The sequence below is a fragment of the Periplaneta americana genome, chromosome 11 (assembly GCF_040183065.1).
Source record: "Periplaneta americana isolate PAMFEO1 chromosome 11, P.americana_PAMFEO1_priV1, whole genome shotgun sequence".
NCBI classification, from domain to species: Eukaryota; Metazoa; Arthropoda; class Insecta; order Blattodea; family Blattidae; genus Periplaneta; species Periplaneta americana.
The window spans coordinates 717,998-730,294 of NC_091127.1; the positions used below are offsets into that span (position 1 = coordinate 717,998).

At 35.9% G+C, this 12,297-nt stretch overlaps 1 protein-coding gene across 1 annotated transcript in view; it reads right to left on the reverse strand.

Annotated features, from left to right (window-relative positions):
* LOC138708698 (uncharacterized) overlaps nt 1-6,825 on the reverse strand; it is a 115,591-nt gene extending 108,766 nt beyond the window's left edge. Inside the window, exon 1 of the mRNA XM_069838798.1 lies at nt 6,639-6,825. Within this exon, the coding sequence (XP_069694899.1) occupies nt 6,639-6,674 (36 nt within the window). The 5' untranslated portion in view covers nt 6,675-6,825. The remainder of the gene's footprint in view (nt 1-6,638) is intronic.
* Nucleotides 6,826-12,297: the final 5,472 nt, after the last annotated feature.

Sequence of the window (12,297 nt, forward strand, 5' to 3'; positions counted from 1 at the left end):
TGGTGATGATTAGGCCTAGGATTTTGATGAAATTGCATCTTTTTTCTAGTAAGCCAGAAACATAGCTGCTTTAGTATTTATATGTTATATGATAAACTGAGTGTTTTAAGACATATTTGTTAGGGCATTTTTTTTTGCATTTTTTACTTCTTACAACTCATAAGAGAATTTTTTGTTTTATTCGGTCATTTTTGGAGTATTTTCATTTAATTTTGTCCATAAATCCCCATTATTAATGTAAAATATTATTTATGTCCTTTGATATTTACTCTACATATTTTTTTTTCAATTAATACCCATTATTTTGTATATTATTTTAATCGTGTTTCTACACAAATATTGCCATTTTAACGTAGTACACTCCCAGTCCAACCACACCTTCAATATAGACTCCTCTATACTGCTAGTTCCGGATAAGAGTGGCCTTGTGGTGGACTACATCGGGTAAAATAATAAATTAAAGTGTACTAGTTCGAAAAATTATGTAAAATTAAATTGACTTGAATGTTGGTACTAGAATTTAATTTAGCTAATTAATAGTCTGAATATTAATATTCCTACTAAGCCAATTATGTAAGATCAATTTTTAGGTCATTTTTAAGGGCATTTTTGAAAGATTTTTAGTTCATAAATGCATTGTTTTTAGGACATTTTTTCATTATTTATAGGTCATCAAAATCCTAGCCCTAATAATGATGATGATGATGATGATTTGACATCGATAATGGCAGTGCTGGCGATGTAAAGCATCCATTCCTTGCATCAACATGGTTGTAGTGGGAAGTAGGTCAGTGTTTCCCACACTCGGAGACGATTAATTCAGACCCTAACAGCACAGCAAGATTAACAAAGAGTTTGGCCAGGTTATTAAGGAAGCCCCACTCTAGAGCGTGTAAGGAAGGATGCACTGTCATGGCGGATAGCGGTATCCCAGGTACCGGTAACATTACATTGTTCGGCTACACTAGCGCCTCCTGTTAATTTCGTTTTTGTGTCCACCAGTAAATTGGTCAACTCGACTGAATGGAGACTGCGGGCCGCTGGCTCATTAGTGAAGCAGCTGAGCCGGAAAAGAGGCTGATACTGATCTTTTCTATCAGGACATTGTTATGATCGCGATCTTGAAGTAGTCATCCGTGGTATAGTTTTCATTTAAGGCACTGGCGACAGTTCAGAAATTGTTTGGACAAGAATGTGCGTTACGGCTTCGTACGTTCGGTTTGTGTGATCAAAGGTTCGCTGGTTGAGGTCCAGTCGAGGGCAATAAAGCATAGCTTCCTTCTGCAGACAGTAAGTCCGCAAGTCTGGTGTCGTGCGTGAAAAAGTCTGTAAGCACATTTCACGCAGGGTGGAAGTACTTATATAAAAAGCCACTGAACAGAAGAAAGAAAGTGGCTTTGGTTGTAACACTAGATACACGAAGAAAATCAGCATTATCTATTGTCCGCTACGTTATCAGCAGGGAACGGATTTATATGGACTAAAAATATATGAAATATGTAAATATATATGTAGTTATTTTTACCAAAATATGGAATTAAATATGGATTTTTACCAAAATATGGAATTAAATATGGACTTAAAATTATAAAAAAATGACTATGTACGTTAAATATTGGTACATTTTAATCAAACTAAACAAAAAATATAATGGAAGTACCTTATCTTCCAATGTAGTTTCAACAAAACACAATTTTTATTGTCTGTTACCATAACAATAGGTTACAAACATTTCTTTCAAGTGCTGAAAAGTGAATCTTCTTCTATTGTCTCTGAGGATAGATTTATACTGACTAAAAGAGCGTTCGACGTCACAAGAAGTAACTGGTACATAATTCAATTTCACAATGTCTGCTGGGGATAAGTCCAAGTTAATCTTCACTGTTGATTCACCACTCATCACAGCAACAACCTTTTGTAGTTCTTCATATCCAGGGTTTTTTGAAAGTACAGTGTCCACCTTAGCTCTTACTGCATCTGCAACTTTACCTCTACCACGATTCAGTTGTTCCACAGTACTATTTATAATTTCAAAACTTTCAGATAGTGAAAGGTGCCTATTTTGGAGACTTTTGAGCGTTTTTATGATGCATGAAAATGTATGCTGAATGTGAGCTAAGTCATTCTTCACACTTATGTCACAGGTAACTGTTTTCGCAGTATCAATTGAGACTGCATCTTCAGAGTCCAATGCAAGGAGAACATTGTTAATAGAGTCTATATGTTCGGCATAATATTCAACTGCTTCTAGCCATGTACCCCATCTAGTTAAAATTGGCTTTGGTGGCAATGGAATTTCAGGGTACATTTCTTTCAACACGTTAACTCTACTGGGAGCTTTGAGAAATACTTTTTTCACTGATGAAATCAACAAATCTACTTTAGGGAAATTGTCTCTGACCACTTCTGCCACACGATGAAATGCATGTGCCACACAAGTAAAATGAGTCAATTTAGGATATACAACAGATAATGCTTGTCCAGCTTTGACCATATAAGGGGCAGCATCGCTAATAAAGAATAACACATTATCGTACATAATACCCTTTGGCCACAGGATACCCATAGCTTCGTTGAACAGTTTAACTATAGTTTTGTTATTGCACTTTTCTAGAACATCACAATGTAAAAGAATTCGTTCAGAATATTGTTCACTTAACAAACCGATAACTACATTACCAACAAGTCTACCTTCTTTGTCGGGAGTCTCATCAATGGAAACCCAAATTGAATTATCTTTAATTTCATCTCTTATCTTCTGTATTGTCTCATCGTAGATGGATGGAGCATACGTCTTCCTAAGTGTTGACTCATCCGGGATTGTATGTTGAGTATATTTTTCAAGGAATTCCCTGAAGACCTTATTCTTTAGTTTGTAGAGAGGAATATCAGCAGAGATGAGAGAACGGCACAGGTCGATGTTAAACTCAGATCTTACATTCGATGTTGTTGGTTGTGTTAAAAACAATTGTCTCTGCTTGGAATTTAGTTGTTTGTTGGCCTGATGTTTACTAGTTGTAATGTGTTGTTGCACCAGGAACTTTTGTGTAGATGATACTGCACACTGACACAAATTACAAAATAATATTTTATTGTCAGTTGATAAACCATCTTCTTTAAATTCTGAAATGTAACTTGTTAGTTTTGATTTTAAATTGACTGAATGACGTACTTTTGGCATATTTACCGTCTTTATAGTATGATTTACAAAACTGAACCTATGTGTACTCTGATTGGCATTTAACTGTTGAGCTGCACAACTGAAGTCTGTTAAAAATTTTAAATTAAATTAATACAGTTTTGTAACTTACTTTCCCATTGTTGATAGGACTGCTAATTTTCAAATAACTCTGATGTTAAAGGGATTACTGAACATGTGTTTAAATCTCTATTGTTGAAATGTATTTTTAAAAGTTAATGGAATTTTGTTTTGTTTTATTGTTAAACCTAATATAATATGGACTGTTTTATATGAAATATGGAAAATATATGGAAATTAACGAAAATATGTACTAAACTCTAAAATATGGAAAAATATGGAAAATAAAAGTAGGATTTTTCAACCCTACACATTGTGAAACATAAAGATAATGCAAAATATAAATTATATTAGCTTTATAAGTAAATATGTATTTACATATAAATCCTTTCCCTGGTTATCAGTAATCATGTGTTTAAGATATACCTATCACTTTTGTTATTGAAAACGTACTGGAGCTAAGCAACCAATGTTATTCCTAACACAGTAGTTGAATTATGCGTTTGACTGCAGTTGTTTCTTTCATTATCTAACTTGACATAGGCCTGCATGGCGGTAGCATATGATCTCAGTTACGTAAAATACATTTATTACGGTACTTCTAAATGTCCGTATCATTACGTTGTCCCTATGATTACTAATTGCAACTTGATCCAAGAATATTACCATATTGCAGTACTGACACTCATTCGTAGGAAAATAGCCTCGAAGTAGCCAGACCTAATTTTGTTATGTAGATACAAACGATCCGCAGAAAGTTTATGGCTTCACTGCTATTTAAAAAGGTACTTCCAGAACGACTTCTGCGGGAAAGACTCGAGTGCGAAGAAGTTTGAGGAAGCGAGTAGTAGCTTCCATGTCTGTACACAACAGCTTAGTGGTGCAGCCTACACATCCACGGTGTCGTTTATACGTTATTTTGCCATAAAACTAAAACATGAGGAAGCAATTATAATGACTCTCATAACAATGACCTGCAGCTACTGTTTGTCAGAGGAGAAAACTGTACCACACAAGGTATTGGTTAAAGCGGTAATTAACAACCTGGTAATGACATGATCGATGGAGGATGAAACTACATAAATATAATATAATAACCCCTTCATTAATTAGGATAGTTCACTGTTGGCCCGAGCAAACAATCGCTATATTCAGTCTACGTTGATAGATTATTTAGCCCATGGAGTATGATTTCAAATAATTGAGATTCCTTACTTAAACCAAAGACGTGACTTCGACGTGTTACTCAGTTGTAAATGCAATGTCGTGTTTCAGTGTAAGTTCCCTTGTGCACCTGCAGTATGCATCCGGTGCTAACCTGTAGCGCCGTGACCGAAACCCTGGCCTGGTGTAATTGGTTTAATTAAGAGTCTTTATTATTCACGACTTGAATTATTATTATTATTATTATTATTATTATTATTATTATTATTATTATTATTATTATTATATTATTATTAATAAATAAAATAAAATAAATTATTTAAATACTTTAACTGCTATAGTTTATTTGCCAGACGTCAAGGTCTTGATTATTATTATTTTTTTTTTGTAGAGTCATTAAGGGTGATATTGATTGTGAATCCTTCATAAGCAATATAGTCTTCGTATTCCAGCTAATGGTTTAAGATTTCATAAAATTTGTTATAATAGAAATTCTAAATCTCTCTCTCCGGTCTGCAGATGTATAAAATATGCTAATTTGCATAGGTTGAACTTGGATCCATTTAATGTGTAGCATATACTTTTGAGTTTTATATCAAATGTTATTAATTTATGCCTTTTGTTTAGATATGTATTATAATATTCTCGTCATCTTGTATATCTTTGTAATACTATTTATATGATTCCATTCTTTCATTTGCAATTATCATCTCATTTAACTGCCATTATTTTAATGATCCATTGTACTTTATTGTAATTTATATTATTGCTAATGTTTTGTTATATGTCTTTGTGCTGAACTGTAATTGGCCACTAGCTGTTGTACAGCACATTAAATATAAATAAATTAATTAAATAAATAAATAAAATTATTATTATTACTATATTATTATTATATTATTATTACTATATTATTATTAATATTATTACTATATTATTATTACTATATTATTATTATTATTATTATTATTATTATTATTATTATTATTATTATTATTATCATTAATGATGATGAAGAAAAATAAAGTCACTAGTAGCGAAATAAGTTGCTATGCTGTGAGTTTGTTTCAGTAACTGTCTGAATGTGATGAAGCAATGCATATCAGACCTTGTGCTCAGCTGAAGAACAGGTCGCTGAATCACTGAGTAGCTGTTTTTTTTTTTCGATGCCAACAAGCACGGCCAACAGAAAAGCTTATTTCGCATCACATTACCACATAACCATTTATGTTTCCCGTACCAGGATCCATTGGAAGTCCGCGTTTTAAAATTATAAAGCGGTTCGAAGTGTAATTTACTTCTGTGCTCCATATTTTAAGTCCTCAAAACTTGAACAGTTTAACGGATTTGAAATGAACTTTGTGTTGTCACCGAGAAACCAATAATATCTATACTGCTGCCAGATACCTTAACATGCAATAATAATTTATTTATGAACGTTTATTAATTTAAACTGTTCACTGTATTATTTGCATTGCGACTTAGAAGCAATAAATACTTGACCACTTATGTTTTATGTGCACCGAATACTCGTTTCGTTTAAGTAATAAATTATCAATTTTAAACACGTGTATCTTACTCCGAGCGCAATATTTCTTCCACGTTAATTACGTTTGAATGATGATAACATAATGAAAGGTAGTGCGCTTTCCTGTTTCCCACTTTAATTAGACTAAGGGTGCTATTCACAGACATTTCGCAGCACGCGCTACGAGCGTACTAAGCTAGCCCCGGCTATCCACTGGTTACTAGTATAGAATTCAAATCATATCCTATCGCTAACACTGGTTTATGAATACGAAAAACGCTGATCATCCACCGGAAGCCCGCGCTAAAAATGTCTATGAATACGGCCCTAAGTGTTTACCGTGATTTTATAATACACTTGCTTCACTTTTAATTCACAGTTCGTTAGAGCATGTATCACACACTGTAGAACATCGGCAAAGCTGATGGACATTCGCTGTTTGTACAATTATTATACTGAATATCACTCTTACAAACAATTTAAATTACTAGCAAATGAACATTTGAATTAAAAATTTAGTGAGTAACTATTCAAATTCCGCGAAGTGAAATTGCGATACCTATCGTAGCACTCTGTGGACGTCGAAAGAACAATTGCTACTAGTGGTATGGCAACAAAACATTATCCACTGAAGCGTAGCTAGCCTAGCTTAGCTAAAACAGTTCAAATTATTAGCGGGGTACTTACCAGGCACGTGACTGCGTACACTAAACCCAGATACATTCTGCCGGTTGTCACAAACACACGCAGGAATAATCAATAGCGGAGGAGAGGCGCTTCATCCACACACGGCGTGGGAACTCCTTGGTCCTCCATGTGCTGCAAGCGAGTGGCGACGTCGCGGACCTCTGCAGCCGAAGAAGAGGCAGTGCAGACTGAGTCACCGCGAGTGCTGGGGGAGATCGAGGGGACTTCCGACCCCAGCTTCCTCATTGGTGCGTTCCGAGCGTCCGGCTATTGTTCGGATGTCACCCCCATATTATGCATACTGAAACAATGACAATGGCTTTGATGATATTTTATCTGCCGGGAAGAAGCCGGTATGTACGCGTTTGCAATGATAATGAATAACCTTTAGCTCGGTACACAGGAAATAAAAAAATTGCTTCCTTCTTTTATTGTGATACAGCAGCTTCTGAAGCATAGTAATGAAAAGGAGATGAAACTCGTTCTTCCTTCCTTCATGTTCTCCAGGGGTGTGAAGGCGGTATCTTTTTGTAGAGCTTATTGTCCAAATAGTGGCTTGTATGGCATGATCAGGCTCAGTTCCCAACACAAACAGAAGCAGGAGGCTGTCTGACGCCGGAATGACGCATAACTATGAACCTTGCCATCTCATGCGTGCCATTGATTCGCGAGTGCAAATCAGGCCGATCCTGAGCATGGCTTAGTGAAGCTGGTAGCCTTAAAACAAGCAAGAGCCCAGTAACAAGCACAATGATTCTAGTCCTCTGCTCCATCAATGATAGCTGCAAATTATCTTACGTGAAAGACTTCATTTTTTAAATAATTTGTATATGAATGGGTTATTTATGAAAGGGCCTGAGTCTTGACTACTAAATTTCTAGCAGTTTAAGAAAAACTGCTTACTGGCCGAAATTTTGAAATTAAAATTGTATCATAAATTCTACTAAGCATTATAGAGTGTGAAACTTAGTCCTCCTCATATCTAAATCGATGTACCTGCACCCGAAGAGCAGTATTACATTACAAACCCATTTTCAAAAAATTAGCGACTTAGGCCCTTTCATAAATAACCCATTCATATAACAATTTCATTGCAGTTTACGAGGAGTCGGATGAAGAGTTTTTCAAAGCTTTATGAACTGTTGTTTTTGGAAGTCCTAATTGTCACGCTCATTTACAACTGATTTCTTTCAACTCTGAAAAAAAAAAATGCTCTTCGGATGGCTTCTACCGTTTCATCATTTGTCGATGGTCTTCCAGTGCGCTTTTCCTCCAATAGACTTACAGGGCGCTATGCATAGACATTTCGCTAGTCCGCGCTACGAGCGTGCTATACTAGCTCCGGCTATCGAGTGATTACTTGTACAGGATTCATATCACATCATATCATTAACACTGATTTATGAATACGAAAAATGTTAGTTCGCTGATCATCCACCGGAAGCCCGCACTAAGAATGTCTATGAATATGGTCCACAGTCTCTTAACTGTCTACCCCAACGACGAATGTCTTCGTTAAATTCGCGACAAAATTCACGTCGTACACGAGTTACTGATTCAAAGCTTGCCAGCCACAAACTCATCGCACTTTTCTTTGAACATCCATCTTGTATAGGCTAATTACTTGCAAAAATGAAAATTAATGCATTTATTCGATTGTTACCGTCTTTTGTTTCCTTCAGTGCCTCAAACTTACAGACGAAAATCTTTGAGTGTTTTATTTTCATCTGGTAGGCCTACTAATATTATATTTCTACCTTCATTCAAGAAATATAATTCTCTGAACCCCTACCATGACTTTTGGGACACCGTGTACTACAGACGAAAGCGCCTTGCAACAGCGGCAACCAATGAAACGGCGAAATAATCGCTATACTATAATATAATAATATACATTTGATCCTGTATTATTTAGATTTATCCTCTTTATGTGACATGTCGTATAACCAATAGGCTGGCAGAGTATGATGCCTGTAGCCTATTAAATGCAGGTTTTGGAGGAAACTGTACACAATAGGCACAGTGCAACACATTAGAACATATTATTATTATTTGAGCCTGAAAATCACGCAAATAACATAAATGAAGACTGTTGTCTGTGTTACATATCTGACATTTAATCAAACAACCTTTCGTAGCATTCACGACAATATTATTGGTGCTGCGTGAAACCCATTGTTGGACATTGTGCCAATCCCAAGTCACAAGATTGTTGCTATGTTCTTCGAAAAAAAATGAATAATAACAAACGTAACTCTAACATACATACATACATACATACATACATACATACATACATACATACATACATACATACAGTCCACACCTGTTAAGTAACTGTCGGCACTTCTGGCCGCGAAACCAGGTGACCCGGGTTCGAATCCCGATCTGGGGAAGTTACCTGGTTGAGGGTTTTTCCGGGGATTTCCCCTCAACCCAATACAAGAAAATGCTGGGTAACTTTCGTTGTTGGACCCCGGACTCATTTCACCGGCATTATCACCTTCATATCATTCGACGCTAAATAATCTCAGATGTTGATACAGCGTCGTAAAATAACCCAATAAAAATACATACATACATACATACATACATACATACATACATACATACATACATACATACATACATACATACATACATACATACATACATACGCCTACATTATAAAGTGGAAAACCACTTGTTATCTGCACTCCATATGTAGGACCTATGTTACTGATAGCACTGCTATTCCCGTGAATATCGGCAGGATTTTTTCAAGAAAGGCAGACATTCAGGTTAATAAGTTCTCTCCCAGACTGTCTTGTTTCTGAGAAGGGCGGCGGCCAAGTCAATCTTCGGTGCCTGCAAAACAACGATATGGAAAGGAAGGTGTCGGCAGATACATGTGTGCTGTGCTGTATCTTGTACATTGTAAGTCCTAGCACGGACGCAGAGAGAATTAAATCACTCTATTGGAACCGTAAATTGAAAAGGAGAGTATTGCCACTACTTGGTTTTTACTGCAGTTAATCAGTTAGACATGTTAGCAAGAAGTAGCGTTGTGTGTCCCTTGTTTTTTAATGGTGTACATTAACTTGCCATGAGCTGTCAGTTATTTTTGTAAGCTTAAGAAAATTAAATTAATTAAGCTTTGTACGTTATAAATTATCATTATCAAATTACAACACACTTAACTTTTGCATTTGATCTGACTGACTAGTTTCGAAGTCATATCCTTCATTGTCTCAAGCCTAATGTTCTTTTTGCGTCATTTTAAGGAAATCCATGATATTTTTCTCAGACCTCTTCATTTTGAAGAAGGGTTCCAAACTAAGTAACCTTAAACTGCAAACTAAACACTAATGATTGCAGTGGTAAGATTTGTTTGTAAGGCACTCGTTTATTACGAACACTGCACTAACTTACGTATCAGGAACGAGCTGCCTGGGCGAATGTCCACACTAATATAGTGTGGGGTAGGGCTAAAATCAGCATTTCTTCCGAATAGAATTCTTGCTTTGAGAATGAAATTGGTTTCTTACGATTGGCTATGCAGCTAGATTGTAAGAATTAGTCTACCGGTTTCTTAAATTTCCGATTTAATTCGCCCAAATTCTAATGCTGGCGGAGCCTGAATATCCCCTTTCCAAAAATGTGAAGCCATGGAGCTAAATTTTAACTTTACAAATTGAGAAATTAATGTAGGAACACTAGCAAAATCTTTTTGTGCGAGATCGTGCGTATTTGCTTGTTTTCCGCACAGAATCAATACGCGGTAAGTGTGAAATACCACATTCAGTATTCCCAACGTAACACACATAACAATTTCCCTATTCTTACCGCTTAAGTGCGACATTCATTTTACTGCTTTAGGCTTTTAACATATTATTTTTAGAGACGTTTAACATAGTAATAATTATAAATTGGAAACTTACCACTGCAATTTCACTTAAATTGCACTGTTAATTATTGTTTTTAAATATTTGCAAAAATTAAGTAAAGTCTACTACTCCACGAAAGCTATTGTATTCCTGATACAAGTAACATTAAGGAAGCCGTGAAAAAATCAACAAGACTCCAGTTGCCGATGTTATTACTGCAATATGTTATATAAATAATATTGTTAAAATATTAAAATGAAAAAATAAATCATTACATAACCTTACCGTTTGTTTTAAGTTCGCATTTATAGACTGGGGGGGAAAAAAAAGACAGACGTATATCACGGCCTGCTGGAGTATAGATATTGTTGTTTTCTAAAGTTGCCGTCATTAAACAGAAACCAAGATGGAGATTTCATTGCAACTAATTAGAAATTCGTCTTTCAGGTATGTAATAAACGATCTTCGCACAAAATAATGTACGATACACGAGCGGTATGTTTGTTTTCATGTTCTCGGAAATTAAAAAAGCTCAACTACGTTTCGCTTTTTCAATCTTTTCCTCGAACATGAAAACGTCAACATACCGCTCTTGTAACGTATATTACTATTAAACAGATCGTCTGTTATTAAGAGAGTCTGATGACACTCCCTGCCTTAACACAGCGTAACAATTTGTAAGCAGTGCAGTAATATCACGAATTCCGAAAGACAGAGATTACTTGCACATACAGTCTACTCCAAATAGTAGTAATAAAAGTGTTGTCATTTCCCCGTTAGGACTAAGTCTATAGTCTTCATACATTTATTTCATACGCTGAAAAGATTAATGGAGTAGGTTGAAATATCACATTTTCTGGTGTATTCCTAAGGGCACAAAGCATTGCCGGACGATACGCTATTGTCACAAAAATTGTTTCTGGATCCCCCCCCCCCACACACACACACACACACACACACACACATATAAAAATACGCATTTTTTATGTGATTAGCTGAAGAACCATTCAGTCCACACGTGTGGAGTAACGGTCAGCGTGTCTGGCCGCGAAACCAGGTGGCCCGGGTTCGACTCCCGGTCGGGGCAAGTTACCTGGTTGAGGCTTTTTCCGGGGTTTTCCCTCAACCCAATATGAGCAAATGCTGGGTAACTTTCGGTGTTGGACCCCGGACTCATTTCACCGGCATTATCACCTTCATCTCATTTAGATGCTAAATAACCTAAGCTGTTGATAAAGCGTCGTAAAATAACCTACTAAGAAAAAAAAAACATTCATTTGATCATAATGAAACTTATACGCAAGAATGCTTATGACAAGGGGATAAACATACCTATTTTATTCCTTAAGAGTTTGTAAAACTGGAATATTTTATTGTTAAAAGTACAGGTGTCACATTTTTATTTTAGTAACAGTACCCAATTATTATTTTTTAAGCTTAAATTCTTACTATGTCCCCTTAAAGGTCTCTTCTGCTTCTAAGAGCGCAGATAATTCCTGTAGAAAGTAAAGAATTTTAAACTTGCAGGAATTTGTTGTGATCTGAATTAAAGTCTTTGTCAAACAGCGTCAGCCTGCAGTTAACAGACCTGCACGAGTAGCAGTTACACGTCTTGTTCGCGTTTCCATACATTCCGCTTGACTAGTCAGTGCAGTGAGTTATTTTAATTTGATATCTGGCCATTAGATGTAAATGTAGAGAAACAACAGTTTGCGACGCCGCCTACACATTGCACAGCCTGAAGAAAGTGGAGCGCTTCCTTTTGAATTCATGAAGCGATCCAGATTTGTTTT